General features: G+C 55.1%; 1 protein-coding gene across 10 annotated transcripts in view; it reads right to left on the bottom strand.

Moving 5' to 3' along the window:
* Positions 1-16375, bottom strand: part of LOC147361245 (ninein-like protein) — a 96650-nt gene that overhangs the window by 31887 nt on the left and 48388 nt on the right. For 7 of the 10 annotated variants that reach the window (XR_015139958.1, XR_015139959.1, XM_086334977.1 and 4 more), the window contains 7 exons: positions 10869-11041; positions 10299-10365; positions 7290-7480; positions 6515-6661; positions 4894-5061; positions 3247-3383; positions 1890-2030 (listed from right to left, as the gene is read on the bottom strand). Coding sequence is in view for 8 of the 10 variants with exons in the window: in XM_086334977.1 (XP_086191103.1) it covers positions 1890-2030; positions 3247-3383; positions 4894-5061; positions 6515-6661; positions 7290-7480; positions 10299-10365; positions 10869-11041 (1024 nt within the window). In the remaining 2 variants the exon portion in view is untranslated. Of the gene's footprint in view, positions 1-1889; positions 2031-3246; positions 3384-4188; positions 4312-4893; positions 5062-6514; positions 6662-7289; positions 7481-10298; positions 10366-10868; positions 11042-16375 lie in introns of those variants that run through there. The other 3 variants (XM_086334978.1, XM_086334982.1, XM_086334983.1) reach the window with 2 other exon arrangements.

Here is a 16375-nt window from a genome sequence, read left to right on the forward strand (position 1 = left end):
GAGGGCAACAATGGAAACAGTGACAGACTTTATTTTCTTGGGCTCCAAAATCACTGCAGATGGTGACTGCAGCCATGAAATTAAATGATGCTTGATCCTTGTAAGAAAACCTATGACCAACCTAGACAGCATATTAAAAAGCAGAGATATCACTTTGCCGACAAAGGTCCACCTAGTCAAAGCTATGGTTTTTCCAGTAGTAACACACAGATGTGAGATATGGACCATAAAGAAAGCTGAGCACCAAAGAATTGATGTTTTTGAACTGTGGTGTTGGAGACAACTCTTGAGAGTTCCTTGGACTGCAAGGAGATCAAACCATCATAAAGGAAATCAGTCCTGAATATTCATTGGAAGCACTGATGCTGAAGCTGAAATTCCAGTACTTTGACCACCTGATGCAAAGAACTGACCGATTGGAAAAGACCCTGATGCTGGGAAAGATTGAAGGCAGGAGGAGAAGGGGACGACAGAGCATGAGATGGTTGGATGGCATCACTGACTCGATGGACACGAGTTTGAGCAGGCTCCGGGAGATGGCGGAGGACAGGGAAGCCTTGTGCCCTGCAATCCATGGGGTCGCAAAGAGTCAGACACGACTGAGTGACTGAACAACATCACTAAAACAGTTGCTTAACAGGATTCTCAAACCCAGTATATGTAGACTGAAGGTAAGTGGAAACTCTTATTTCGGCAGAGCCTGCCTGGGTCCACAATAAATTTGACTGTGGTCGAAACCAGAAACGATTGGCTCGGCCTCCCTCAGACTCACCACAGAGCTTTGGGGCTCAAGGGCAGCTGTCACTCAGGGAAACAATTTGATGAGCGTGATTAACCTAAGAACCTGCAGATCTTGGGGCGAGTTTTACAAACTTGATCATATCACTCCCCTCTTTAAAGGGGAAATGTGCAGTAACATATGGCAGAGCCTCATGACGGGTGCTCAGGAAGGATATGCAACATTCACCTCTCTGAAAGCGACCACATGCACAGGAAGAAGCGAGGGATGCGTGAGAAAGGTCAGGAGCGACAACCTCTGTGGACGTGAAATGTTTGCTTTTATTTTTCCTCGTGTGTGTATTTTCCAAGTTTTCTACAATGAACATGTATCCTTTAATACTTTTCTGTTAGAGTAACCTAACACACAGGAGGCCTGGTTGGCTGCCGTCTACGGGGTCGCACAGAGTCAGACACGACTGAAGCGACGCAGCAGCAGCAGCAACCTAACACAACTGCAAACGCTATTTCTAAAAATGTGCCAATGATACCGTGTTACTCGTGGAGCAAAATCCAAACACCCACATGGCCCTCGAGGCCTTGTGTCCCCCAACCAGATTCTTGGATGGAGATAACGAGTCTCTGGTTCTCTGACTCAGAGAGAACTTCATCGAGTCCCTTCGGGGTGGTCGGGAGAATCAGGTCAACCAGGCTGAGACCAACGCAAATCCATTCTCAGCTCCCCGACTGATGGCCTGAAATCAGTCACCGTCGGCTTGTGGGCGCTTGGGGAGGGCAGCGCTGGCCGCAGAGGAAGGGCGTGTGCAGTCAGGCTGCCCCCCAGCGGGGAGCCCCAGGAGCCCCATGTGCGTCCAGAGGGGACCCGGCACCTCCCCTGTCTGGGATGGAACCAAACGCGGCCACGGCAAAGAACCACAGGGAGGCAGGTGACACATCAAGAGAGGGAAAGACTTTCATAAAGGTCAGAAATGCTTTCCTCTGGTCTGTCTGCCACCAGCCGGGCTGACTCTGCGGAGTCCGCTCAGCCCACTTCATGGGTGATGCCTGGTCTGCGGGCTCCCTGCTGCGGGCTCAGGTGAGACAGCAGGGCCTCAGCTGGCAGCAGCCTGGGTCCACCATCCGCCCTGGCCCAGGACCCCGGCAGGACCTACCTGACCTTCTCCTCCGTGAGCTGCTCCAGGGCAGAGTGCAGGTCATCCGTCTCCTTCACAAACTCCAGGTTCCTCTGCTCAGCTTTCTCCAGGTCTTGCCTGGCCTTATCTCGCTCCCTGGCCATCTGCTCCACCTGGTCCCTGCAGAAAGGAGGGAGGGATCACTGGGGACACTGCTCTGGGCCTAGCGAGCCAGTCTGAAGGAACAAACTCGGCTGGCCTAAGAGTGCTGAGCAGTGGCCAGCGCTGGGCTGACCCACCTCCTGTGCACGCGTGCCAAGTCACTGCAGTCATGTCTGACTCTGTAATCCTATGGACTGTAGCCCTCCAGGCTGCTCTGTCCATGGGATTCTCCAGGCGAGAATACTAGAGTGGGCTGTCATGCCCTCCTCCAGGGGATCTTCCTGACACAGGGATGGAACTCGCATCTCTCAGGCCTCTTGCGTTGGCAAGCGGGTTGCACTAGCATTGGCAAGTGGGTTCTTTACGACTAACGCCACCCGGGAAGCCTGACCCTCCTCCTACCAGAATGGTTTCTGCAGCTGTTGAGTCTGTTTTACAGAAGTACATACAGCAAGAAGCCAACTGGCTTGCAATGGGGTTTCTAGCAGGTTTCTGGACCAAGAAGTTTGAGCCTGGGGCGTGCAGTGTTCACCCCTCCAGACGGCCTTAGAAGAGGTGGGAAATTATCCACACTCCCTCTTGCCTGCAGCTGGGCCTGGGGCCCCAGGGATCTCCAGCACCTAACCTGGGACTGGACGCATGAAGGGGAGAAGGCTGGTCACCCATTATCCTGCCTGGTCACAGCCTTGCCACCTGTAGCTTGGCACCTAAGTGCCAGGGGGTTGCCCAGCGCAGAGGAGACTCCTGTCTCTGTCCGGTCACCCCAGGCCCTGCCTGAGGCTCAGTGCACTGGCTATCCTGGTGCCTGTTTTTCCCACTGGAGAAGCACCGAGCTTGTCTCCCTTCCTCATCCTCCCAAAGCAGTCTTCCTTTGGGCCCCTCTGCAGAGTTGCCTGATGTCAGAGGTCTCATGTCTCGGTAGCTAATGAGATGCAAAGTCGTGAGGATGGAGATTGAAATTACTGCCAACCTTTTCTGTAGCTTCAGAGCATCAATAAAAATATAGTAACAATCTCTGTCCCAACAAGCTCAGTAGATGGATGGCCTGAATATCCAGCTCAACTGGAGCCAAACCCAATTAAAAAGGAACACATTCTTGGCCCAATCTCCATGCCCTGCTTTGTGACCATGCTGGAAGCACCCTTTCTCCTCCCACAGGCTGCCCGTGTCCTGGGCGAGGAGGCCAGCCTGGCCAGAGGCACCCCACGCTCCCCCGCCCCAGGGGGGCTCTTACTGGCAGAAGCTCAGCTCCTGGCGGTAGCAGGCCAAGGCTGCCTGCTGGGTGGCCCCGCCCACCATCATGAGCTCATTCTCCAGGGCCCAGGTCAGCTCCAAAAGGTTCACCTTCTCGTCCACACTGAAGTCAAGGCTCTGAAAACACAAAGGCCCATCGGGCAGGCAGGATGAGTGGGTCTTCAGACATTTGCTGGCTCTCTCAGGCCCAGACCTCACTGTCCCAGTACCATCCTTTTCTGTCTGCAAAGTCTCCACCTCTTGGATGAAGCCTCTCCCCTGCTCCCATCCCTCTAGGGTACATCTCCCCAGGTCCCCGTCAACACTGATGTCCCCCTCCCACGGTCAATATACAGCTCCTCCCCTCTCTGTCCCTGCTTTAGAGGCGAGCATGACCCAGGCTGGACAGAGTCCCCCTTCTTGGACAAAGGGACAGACACAGAAGAGGGCATATGCAAGCAGAGGACTTAGGGGATTGATAGGGAGGCTGGAGAAGGACTTTTCCTCTGTCAAAGCAAGTGTATAGACCACGGGGTCCTGGGGAGCCGTGCAAGAGTGCTTGACCTGAAGCCAAGACCCAGAGACCAGGAGAGTCCTGACAACCCCCAGAGCTGGGACTCCCAAGCCTAAACATCCTCTTCTTTCCCCAGCTGATCACAAAGATCCCTGATGTCCTCCTCTTGCCATGTGTGAGCTGAATTCTTGCCATTTCAGACACAAAGAATCCTTAATATATCTCTGAACAGCACGAACAGACATAGGAACAATGTGGGTTCTTTTGGTGGAAATGATTGATAGAGCGATGAGCCACAGCCAGGCATTTCCGAGAGTCACAGCCATTCCCCCTCGGGATTGGGGAAGGTAAAGTTAAAAGAACAGAAAAACGGTGCTTTCTGTATTTTACCACAATAAGAAAAAGAGTAGGCTGGGAACGTCCACGCACCTGCCGGCGGCCTAGTGACAACGCGGGTGGCGTGGCTGCTCTCTCGGTGACTGGTGCTTGTGACTACAAGCTGCAGACACACGGGTGGGGCAGGCACATGGCAGGGCCCACGGGGAAGCCCTTCCTGTAAAGCGGGAGACGGGGACTTGAACCTCCACGCTTCTCCATGGCCCCGAGGGCTTCTGGGAGAAAAATGACAGGACGCTAAAGCGTGCGGAGCAACCCGGAAGCTGCGCCACGACACGCTGAGAGCACGCTTCTCAGCAATGAAATCACGGGGGGAGCAGAGGACGAAGAGGTCTGGGCAGCAGCTTCCAGATTAGACAAACCGCGTCACACGTGTGGGCGGCGCCTCCTGGTGTCCACGCCCACGTGCTGCAGTCACTAAGAGGCCCTCCTGTCCTCCAGGACCCAGGATCCGCTCGGAGGCCGACACGCACTGCGGGGTGTCTGAGATACTGAAACCTACCCTCTAAAGGATTTGTTTCGGGCTGTGGGCTTTCTCTGCTGTTTATTATGTTTCTAAGTTAAGAGGTGCTACATATCGATATCAAAAAATAAAGCAAAAAGTGAGGATGGCGAGCCTTCCCTCCATGGGGCCTGTGTCTGCGAGGTTCTCTGTCCAGCCTCCCTCATGGGCAGCGGCTCCCCCCAATCTCCCCGCCCAGACGCCTCTGCTGGGGCAGCCGCGTGACCGGCCCACACCTGCAAGACCTCCCTGCCATTGTGAACGCCCTCCTGGGCCCACAAGGAGATGATCTGCTCCGGGAAGGCGAAGCCGCTGCCGTCATCCACACTGCAGAAGAGGCGGGGGCCCGAGCACACGGACACGAGGGACGAGGTGGTGGTCTGGCCAACACTCTCCTCCGGGACCTGCACACGGGGACCAGCGCTGTGAGGACCGCGGGCCTCCCCGCTCACCTTCCGTGACCTCACCATCTGTGCTCGGCGGGCGCGGCCTCCCCCTGATTCCTGCTGCAGGGAACAGGGTGCCCAGAGGACCTGAGGGAACTGCAGGCTCCGCGGAGGAGACCCGAGCTCAGGGCTCAGGGCCGTCTGCCTGAGGCTGTGCGTGGGGATGCCCCAGCACCTGCAGGGCCCCCTGAAGTAACTTCTCTCTGAACAAGCAATGGTTTCCCGCCTGTCCTCCCAGAGGAAGAGCCTGGGAAGGCACACACCAGCCAAGGGAAACCAGTCTATGCAGAGAAACCCAAGATGGGCTTCAGAAGAGGTGGAGTGGCCCGAGCAGAGGGCACGTGTCCTCCGGATTCAGGGCTGGAGACAAGGGCAGAAAAATCCCTCAGCCGGAAAGCTGACGGGTGAGGCTGAGGTGCGGCTGGTAAGCTGCTTCCTGCCCCAGGGAGGGCCCCCGGGACACGCATTGGCTGTTGGGGCCCGAACAAGGAGGAGCAGCGGCCCCCTCCTCTCTGAGGTGGGTGTCCCCAGACCACCAGACCCAGGGGCTCGCCTGATGGAGCAGGAGAACCTCGGTCTGCTGCGCAAGGCCCCACACCTGCAGCCCAGTCACACTGGTGTCCACACGCACAGGACGTGGCCCCGGGGCCATGTCAGCGCTTCCTGGGCAGGAACGAGGGGCAGAGGCCCCTGGGAGGAGCCCTCCTCCGCGGGCTGTGGGCACCATGCAGTCCCTGCCCTCAGGTGGCCAGGCACTGTCCTCACTACCCTGACTCCTTCCCCGTCTCAGTGGCTTCAGGGGCAGAAACCTGATTTTCGGACGCGCCCAGCCCAGCAGAGAACAAGGCCACACTGTTCCTGCACCACCGCCCACAAACTACGGGATCAACCACGTTTCCAAGGAGGCGGCAGCAAGACTCCCCAGGACGACCGTGCCCTGCGGTGGGAGAAGGAGCCCTGACCACCCTGGGACAGACATGAAGCAAACGCACCGGCCAACATCACAGTGTAAATAAAGTCTGCTTGACTCCAGCTGGACTCGTGCAGAATGAAAAATGGGAATAACACAGCTCCAGGAGAGCCTGGAGGGCTAGTCCCGGGGAAGGCACGGCCCTGATAGTGACTCTGCCCCCCAGGGAGGAGGGACCGGGTGCGTTTGGTGGAACGCAGTGTACCCCAGGGAATCCATATGAGACCCCTATGAGGTGCGTCCACTTTACAGATGAGGAACCTGTGGCACAGAGAAGGCGAGCAGTTCACCAGTGGCGCATAGCCAGGCAGAAGCGATGTCAGGTCAGGTCACTCCAACCACCTCCTGGGCACCCATTCTGGGGACCAGGCAGAGAGCTCAGGCCTTCAGGAGAGTGATGGCAGTCACCCTGGGCTTCAAGAGTTAATCGCCCCACCTTACCTGGTAACAGGACCTGCTGGGTTTGACAAGCGGGGCCAGTTCCAGCGGTCGAGGGGACCCATGATTGAACAGGCCAAGCTGGAGCTCCTCCAGACTCACTCTGCCATCCCCATCTTGGTCCAGCTTGTTGAACAGGTCTTCAAGTTCCTAAAGAAAAGCGCCTCAGGCATCTTCTCAGAGGCTGCTCCCCAGCAGCCTTGACCGCCCCGCCCAGGCCCAGCCCCCACCCCACCAAGCAGGCAGCTTGCTATCTGAGCACTGGCTTCCTGGCTGGGGCTTGTGAAATCCACACTCCTGTGAGTTTCCACCCAGCTGAGCATCCCGCATCTCCCAAACACCCATCCCAAGTCTGTTGTGAAGGAGTCTGCTGGACGGTGGGACGTGTGTGTGCGGGACATGTGTGTACGGAATCCCAGTGGTTCACAGTCAGTAAGGCGGGGCCCATCCCATTGCACTGCCCCCTCCTCCCCTGGGTCCCGAAGGAGGGAAGGGCTGAACACAGCCGCCAGGGTCACAGCCAGATGCTATGGGCACAACCTTTGGGCTGGGCGGTAGGCCTAGGGAGACCAGAGAGGGGAGAGAGCTCCAGGCAGAGGGGCATCCTGCGTGAAGGTGGCCCGAGACGTACCCTCAGCACAAGCCCTGGGAGTCAGCACAGGGTTTTAGGCCAGACAGTGACGACTGAATCTGTGTCTGAGGGTGAAGGGGTTTTCCAGGCTCGGCACCAACTACAAAGACCCAGGCCTTTGGGGCGGTCCATCCCATCCCCTCTCACCTCCTTCGCCAGGCCCTGGAGCCCGATGCTCTGGCAGACCAGGGCCAGCTCCTCCTCTGTGAGGTGGCCGCTGCTGCCCACACCCAGCTCTTCCCAGAGGCCCCAGACCCGGCTCTCAGGGGTGTCGAAGGAGTGGCTGCGGGGCTTCCGGGCGCTCCCGAAGACCTCAGAACCCCAGGTTGGCAGCTGGCCTGAAGCAGGGGAAACACACCAAGGCGGTACTTTACTCTGAAATCAGATGGACTGACAGATGGGCAGACGGACACATGTGAGAGTCAAGCTTCCGATGGTGGCTCCATGGGGCTCACTGTGCAATTCTTCCAACTTAATTCTATGCAAAATTTCACAATAAAAGGGGGACTCTGCTGCACGTGGGGAAGGCATTTTCTGAAGGGCGCCTACAGAAGCTGTAGCACCAGGAGCACACCTGCAAGCTTTGTACTTAGAATAAAAGGGCCAGATTTAAAAAATTAACATCTTGAAGGTCTTCAAACCTGCCCAAAGCAAAGAGCACAGTCCAACAAAGGCCGATGACCCTGTCCCTTGGGCAGCCTCTCGCCCTGGCTTCATCTACCCCTGTTTGTTCTTGCCCATGTGTTTCTTTTTTCTGTAATATTTATTGGGCTGCTCTGGGTCTTGGTTGCTGCATGTGAGATCTTTTTAGTTGTGGCATGCAAACTCTTAGTTACAGCATGGGGGCTCTAGTTCTCAGACAAGGGATGGAACCCGAGCCCCCTGCAATGGGACTGCGGAGTCCTAGACAATAAATCACCACAGAAGTCCCTGGCCCAAGAATTTGAAGGCAAATCCCAGCTGCCGTGTTCTCACCCCTGAGTGTTTCGTATGCACTCCTGACCCCAGTGCGACGATGGCCCTACAACCCAACAACGACGTCCCAGTTCTCTCCCAAGTCTCCCGACAGCTGATTTCTTCAACTCAGCATCAACGCAGAACCCTCCCTGTGTGTGTGGCTACTCCCCCAGAGTCGCTGGGTCACCTCCCGCCCGCCCCCCAGTCCCTGGGCTCCTGCCCTCCACCCCTAACATCTCCTGTAACCTGGAACTTAGCACCAAAGGCTAGTTTGGATGCAGGGTGAGTGTTATCTTTTTCCTTTTTTTCCCCAGCAAAAACGCCCCGAGATGGGCTGTCTTCCATACCACCTCACATCAGGAGCCACAGGGGTCTTTGAGATGCAGACTCAGCAGCAAGGCCGGGTGACAGCCGGCCAGGTTTCATAGCCTTTCTACGTTAGCCAGGTGGCTTACTGAGGTTTCTGAAGCTCTGCCAGAGAAACACCCTTTGGGAGAGGACAGACCTTGGGGTGCCCACAAAGAGCTCTCTTTAGATAAGCAAGGCTTCAAAGCAGCGCTCCTTCCACACCCAGACTGCACCACCCTGCCTGACACAGGATGAGGGTCACCTGCACCTAACCAGACCCCGGCTCCTGGTCAGTGGTCTGGAGGTCTCCAGAGAGGAGTCATCTTGGCGTTTACTGTGATAACCCGACTAATAATCAGAAAGTCCTTTCCTGAGGAAAGCTAAGGCTCCATGCTCAGGAATGATGCTATATGTTGGGTTGAGGAAAACACAAGGAAAGGGCCACTTCCAAGACCCCTTCCAGCTTAAAACATCTGAAAGTTCTATGGAAAAGTGGAAAAACAGGGACTTCTCTGAAGGTCCCATGATTAAGAATCCACCTTGCAATGCAGGGGACTCGGGTTTGATCCTTGGTCATTGGGGGCAGGAGGAGAAGGGGACGACAGAGGATGAGATGGCTGGATGGCATCACTGACTCGATGGACGTGAGTCTGAGTGAACTCCAGGAGTTGGTGATGGACAGGGAGGCCTGGTGTGCTGCGATTCATGGGGTCACAAAGAGTCGGACACGACTGAGCGACTGATCTGATCAGGGAACTCAGATCCCACGTGCCATGGAGCAACTAAGCCTGTGCCCTGCAACTAGACAGAAACCTGTGCACTGCAATGAAAGATCCCAAATGACGTGTGAAGATCCTGCATGCTACCACTAAGACCTGACACAGCCAAATAAATACATTTTAAATTTACAAAAATAAACAAATAAATAAAGGCAGGAACCAAAAAAGGGGGAAAGCAATTCTGACACCAGGGCATGTTCTCAGGGCTGGCAGAGAAGGTAAGTAAGCCCTGTGAGGTCTGACGTTAGTGTTTGTGCAGAAGGGTCAGTTCTAACCTGGATGGAAAGAAGCACCCAACCTGTCTCTGGGCAGAGAGCCCAACATCACTCAGTGGATAACCTCCCCGGAGCCCTTCCTCTCATCCCCTAGATTTAGTCTGAGTCCAGGGAATGTAGGAAGTGATTTTTGGACACAAAGAGGTCCATCTGCTTCATCCAGTAGCACAGACACTTGGTTCATTCACTTGACATCCCCACGCTCAACACAGAGCCAGCAACAGCCTCGGCCCCTGAGGACCACAGTCTGGACGGTGCTCAGCACCAGTGCAGACCTCTCACTCAGGAGAAGCTCCAGGTCAGTTCTGGTCTCCCGCTGGAGCCGTGGTCCTGCACATTCTGCCCTGTGACACACGCTGGTGAGAGGTGTCCTTAAGGAACCCGCACACCCACATGCTGATGCAAAGCACCTGTGACTGCCTTCCGGGTGCTCCGCCAGGTTCCCAGGACCAGAGCCACGTCTCGCCCTCCACTTGGGGCACATGCAGGGCCTCTGGTGAGTGGGGAGGCTGCTGGCCCAGGCCTGGCACATTAGGAAGGAGTCCCCTGGCCCATGCCTGCTGGTCGGGAGGATCACTATGACCCTAGCCAACCAACTCGCTGCTCTCTTAGCCAGCAGCCCCTGCCCAAGGGTCTGACCTCAGGAATCTCAGAGCTGGGACCTCCCCAGGAGAAGGGCACCCCAGAGAGACCACCCACACTGGGCACCTCCCAGGAAATTCTCTTTCGCTGGCAGCCTGCTGCCTGACAGCCCAGCACTGACCAAAGGGGGCATTCACCACAAGGCCAGGCTTTACCTTGCGCTTCAAACAATTCATTCTGAGGCTCCTTCGCGCTGTCGGCTTCTTCATCAGACTTGAGACTCTGGAAAAACAGAAAGAGTAGGACGTCAGCCACGATTAACCTGCAGGGGGTGGATCTGCCCTGTGGATAGACTTTTTGACACGAAGGCCCGAAGCCTCCCACAGTGGACAGCTCAAGGAGTCTCAGTGGGGGCCCCAGAGGCATCCATCGTGAGCCCACCAAGTTGTGCAGGGTGAGCCTTGGTCCAAGGGCTGGACGCGGGTGACTGTGGCTGTTGCACACCTGCCCTTTCTACCCTCAGTCGATTAGCCTTCCCCTACTCCTGCAGGGCCAGGGCAGGGTGGTGGTAAACAGGACATGCTCCGAGACCCTGTTTCTGAAGGAGGATGCTCTGTGGCCAGAGCTGCCCTGCAGACAGAGAGACCCAGAGACACCTTAAAACAAAATGTAGGTCCCCAAATAGCCCCTCTTCCAGCAATGAGATGCCCTCTCCCGTCCTCCTGTGTCATGTCATGTCAGCAGTGACTGGGGGGGAGGCAGGTGCCAAGGCGGGGTCCACCCACCTCCACGCTTTCCAGGGACGCGGAGCGGCGAAGCTGGCTCCTCGCACTGGGTCTGGCCGGCTGCTCCAGTAAACCTGGGGCTCCACCTGCAGCACCACAGGGCTCGGGGTGGCTCCGACGGCCGTACCACTTAGAGCCGCTCACGTACTTTGGGGGCACAGCCCGGGAGGCAACTGGAAAGAAATGGGAGGCGTGTGAGGCTCTATAAAACAGACTCCGGGCCCACTTGTGCTTACAAAGATGCAGATTCGGAGGTGCGATGTGGCTCTCGAGGACAGACAGAGAAAATGCGAGAACACAGGGAGTGGCCAACATGGGGCTGGGGCTGAGACAGCTAGGCTGGGAGACAGAAGTTTCCATCCTAAACTCTTGGTGTTTCCACGAAAATATGCTTTTGTTATGTGATAGAAAACTAATTTAAAAATCTAGCTTTTTACATAAAGAGGAGACAGGACTTTCCATCCTAAACTCTCAGTGTTTCCAGGCAAAATATGCTTTTGTTATGTGATAGAAAACTAATGTAAAAATCTAGCTTTTTACACAAAGAAATAACCTTCCAATAATCCAAGTGCTCTGGAGACCAGAAGGTCATTTCCCACCCACCTGACCCCACCCCACTACAGGACCCCACCTGGACAGGACACAGAGGCAAGGACCTCAGCACAATCAGGGAGGCTCAGACTCCGCATGAGTCTATACAGGGCAGAGGCAGGTGTGGACTTCAGCTAGGGATTCATGAGGCTCCCTTCAGCCCTAATACACCCCTGCACTTCCTTCTTCCCTCCTTACCTGCCCACATCTGTGGAGCAATGGGGACTCCGCAGGCAGAGAAGAAATGACACTGCCTCTGCAGGAACCTGTGTGGCCAGAGAGACTGGGGAGTGGGGGTGCGGCCTGGGCTGTGACAGGAGAGAACACAGGTTCGAAGGGAAGGAACCAGAAGGGGCCAGTGGGAGAGAAAGGCATAGGGTCCCAGGAAGCAAGGCCAGGCCAGGAAAACAGACCGTTTGACACAGGTGGTCACGCTCCCAGGGACCACGTACCACCTCCCTTCTCTCCTCCTCACCCAAAACTGGCCTGCAGCCCCTGACCTTGGGAGCATCAGAGGAGGAGGCTGGGTCCAACCAGGCCTCCAGGAGAAACAGTGATGCCGGCGACCCAGAGAAACTGAGGACAAGGGAGGAGTCTGGGGCGGAAGATGCTGAGTTCCATGTGACAGAGGACATCTACGGCGGGCTGACCATGTTCCTGGACCCTGTGAGGTTATCATGGGCAGGGTCTGGCCCTGTAAACTCTCCCCATGTGGGATTCCCGGGGCTGCTGGAGAGGAGACGGCATTCCCACTGACAGGGAGAAAACGGGAGGCTTGAGCACCCCACTCAGGGAGCAGGGGCCTGCACACAGGCTCCGCACCTGCGCTGGTTTCTGTCTACACACAGGCTGTGGCTGGTTGCTGAGCAGGGAGCAGCGGGAAGAGAAAGGCCGTGCCAGGTGGGAGTGGGCAGCGGGGACACACTTGGGAAACCAGGGGGGCCTGACGGCACATGGACCCCCGCCTGGGGCTCCGCACTCCCCGCTCACCGGAGGTCGTGAGCCAGCACCACACCTGCGCCCTTGGCCTGACTGGGCTTCGGCCTCTCCTCTCCTGAGATCCCTCGGTCCGCGTCCGGAGGCCCACCTGCCCTTGCTGTGGTCCCCCCATTCTTCATTGTTTCAGCTGCTCAGCACTTTCCTCAGAGCAATGAGACGCCCAGAAATCACACACATTGGAACCGGTTCATAAATGTTCTCTGAAAGTGTCACCTCCTCCCTCCACCAGGGGGAAATGCGTCTTCAGGAACGTGTCCACGCGGCAAATCTGGCCAGGAGGGGGCAGCGTCTCACCACCCACAGAGCACAGAGATGTGGCCTCTCGGTGGGAAGCTCTGGGGGTCTCGGCCAGTCCTCACCCGCTGCCCAGACAGCCCGCAGACCACAAGGTCAGCCGCGCCCTGTGCCTCCTGTGTGCGCGTATTTATTCATAGGAGCAGAATACCAGACTCTGCAAGTTAAGAATACGTCGGTTTAGGATCTCCCTGATGGTGCAGTGGTTAGGACTCTGCATTGCCAATGCTGGGGGCAAAGTTTCAATCCCCAGTCAGGGAACTAATATCTCAGCATGCTGAGAGGCATAGCCAAAAGATTAAACAGGCAAAAAAAAAAAAAAAAAAAAAAACCAACAAAAATATTTTGGTTATGTGTTCTGTGATGGCCTTCACTGAGTGAGTAGAACTACTGAGAAGCAGAATGTTCTTCAAAACCCCAGGCATTTGGCCCCAGGGTGCCACGCACATTCCTGGAGCATCAAAGCACATGTTTCAATCATGTGGCCTGAGTTGGTGGGAAGGACCAGCAGGCAGATTAGAAAGCCCGAGAGAGGGATGCTGTGGACTGGCCGGGGAAGCAGGTAAAGCCCATGGGGGAGACCGGGAGGGTGGCCTCCTGGGAAGCACACAGCCCAGGAGGGCGGGGGCAGGGCTCGCTGGGCTCTCACCACAGGGGCCGCCTGTGTGCACCAGCCCTGGCCGAGCCACCTCAGGCAGGCCTATGACTGACCCACCAACTGACTGGGTAATTGAGGAAAGCTCTGAAAACTGAAAGAAGAGAAAAACAACACAAAACAAAACCGGGGTTGGTACAGAAAAGCACCAGTCATGAAGAGGACACAAGTTGCCAACTCACAGGAGTTCCAGCACAGAAAAGGGAGCAATGACACGGGCGTGGCCCTTCTCAGGCACCTTCATGCCCAGGATCACACGATCACATCCCAAGTCAGGAAACGCAAGTGGCCTTCTTCCCACCTCACGGAAGGTAAACTTGAGACAAAGCAACCAACGACCCGACCCTTCAGGTCCCAGGGCAGCCGTTGACAAGCTGGCTCCTCCCCCTGGTCAGACTCTTCCCCCGGTCAGACTCCACCCTTCAGACTCCGCCCCTGTCAGGCTCCTCCCCCTGGTCAGACTCCACCTCCTTATCAGACTCCTCCCCCCGACTAGACTCCACCCTGGTCAGACTCCTCCCCCGTCAGGCTCCTCTCTCCCAGGTCAGGGCTCCCACATGGCTCCAGCAGGAGGCGGTGGGACACCAATGGATTTCAGCCCCAGGGGAGGCCGCAAGTGCTTCCCCAAGGGCCAAGCTCCAGACTAGAAAACCTCACCTGAGTAATAGGTATGATCAGCCACAGGATTTGGGGGGTTGGGGTGGGCTGGGGGCGCTCACTGGAATCTACATGAAAGGTACATAACCCCCAAACCTCCCAATGGCACCCACTGCCCCAGTCATGCACCTGCTCCCGACCAAGGCCCCAACCGGGGTGTGGGAACAGACCAGGGGCCTGTGTGGGGCAGACGCCTCAAAACCCTGACTGGTGGTGGAGGGAGGGACCCGCTGGCCACTGCACTCGCCCTCCCAGCACTCCTCAGATGCAGCCCCGACCGGTCATCCGGCCAGAGCACAGCAGGCGCTGCCAGCCAAGGGGTTGGCCCATCTTCTAAGGAGCACGTCCGCCATCACCTTCCCACTGGACCCACAGTCCATACCTCCAACCAGGCCTCCCTCCAGAATTCTCCCTCCACCTCCTGACCAGTTTCAAAGCCCCTCCTCACTTGTTTTGAAATATTACCTTTGTTCCACTGGCCCCACTGGAAACCAGGATTCTAACAAGTCCGAGGAGCACAGAGCACTATTGTCTGAGACAGAAGACAGGCGCAAGTCTGGCTCAGCTGGTGGCATCCTGCTTGCTCCACAAGCCTCCCAGCCTGGCCAGCACCTCACACCTGCACAGCACTTTTGATGACCAAATTCTTCCACTCCTCCATATACACTTTATCTTGTTCACACCCTTTGCTCTAAGAACATCACTTGATATTACTTGACGTTTGTGAGATTGTGACTTATAATAAATATGAATTTGGTCTTCCTCCCATCCCTTGCACAGCTTTTAAAACCCTCAGAATTTCCTAAGTGATGAGAGCAACCTCACCCAAGTTTATCCTGATGAAGTGACTTTGAGAACCAGACCTTGAGATGGGCTGGTTGCTAGAGAAACCTATGATGCGATTAGAGGTTGGAACTTTCAGCCCTACCCCGGTCAGAGGCTGGATGCTGAGTTCAATCACTGATGCCCCATCACTGGATCAGTCATGATTGTGTAATGAAGCCTCCATAAACCCCAAAAGGACGGGATTCAGAGAGTTTCTGGGTTGGTGAACAGGGGGAGACTGGGGAAGAGTGAAGCCTGGAAAGGGGGTGGGGGCTCTGAGCCTCTTCCCACAAGCCCATACATTGCTCACCCTGAGTTATATTCTTTTGTAATAAACAGCTGATCCAGTAATGAGTTTCCCTGCATTCCATGAGCTGCTCTAGCAAATTAACTGAACCTAAGAAGACCAGAATGTGGTCCAGTGGAGAAGGGAATGGCAAACCACTTCAGTATTCTTGCCTTGAGAACCCCATGAACAGTATGAAAAGGCAAAATGATAGAATACTGAAAGAGGAACTCCCCAGGTCAGTAGGTGCCCAATATGCTACTGGAGATCAGTGGAGAAATAACTCCAGAAAGAATGAAGGGATGGAGCCAGAGCAAAAACAATACCCAGTTGTGGATGTGACTGGTGATAGAAGCAAGGTCTGATGCTGTAAAGAGCAATATTGTATTGTAATCCTGGAATGTCAGGACCATGAATCAAGGCAAATTGGAAGTGGACAAAAAAGAGATGGCAAGAGTGAACGTCGACATTCTAGGAATCAGCGAACTAAAATGGACTGGAATGGGTGAATTTAACTCAGATGACCATTCTGTCTACTACTGCAGGCAGGAATCCTTTAGAAGAAATGGAGTAGCCATCATGGTCAACAAAAGAGTCTGAAATTCAGTACTTGGATGCAAACTCAAAAATGACAGAATGATCTCTGTTCGTTTCTAAGGTAAACCATTCAATATCACAGTAATCCAAGTCTATGCCCCAACCAGTAATGCTGAAGAAGTTGAAGTTAAACGGTTCTATGAAGACCTACAAGACCTTTTAGAACTAACACCCAAAAAAGATGTCCTTTTCATTGTAGGGGACTGGAATGCAAAAGTAGGAAGTCAAATACCTGGAGTAACAGGCAAATTTGGCCTTGGAATACGGAATGAAGCAGGGCAAAGACTAATAGAGTTTTGCCAAGAAAATGCACTGGTCATAGCAAACACCCTCTTCCAACAACACAAGAGAAGATTCTACACATGGACATCACCAGATGGTCAACACCGAAATCAGACTGATTATATTCTTTGCAGTCAAAGATGGAGAAGCTCTATACAGTCAGCAAAAACAAGACTAGGAGCTGACTGTGCCTCAGATCATGAACTCCTTACTGCCAAATTCAGACTTAAATTGAAGAAAGTAGGGAAAACCACTAGACCATTCAGGTATGACCAAAATCAAATCCCTTATGATTATACAGTGGAAGTGAGAAATAGATTT

Source organism: Bos grunniens, chromosome 13, assembly GCF_055505025.1.
Source record: "Bos grunniens cultivar Pamir isolate PY7600 chromosome 13, Bosgru_T2T1.0, whole genome shotgun sequence".
Classification (NCBI taxonomy): Eukaryota; Metazoa; Chordata; class Mammalia; order Artiodactyla; family Bovidae; genus Bos; species Bos grunniens.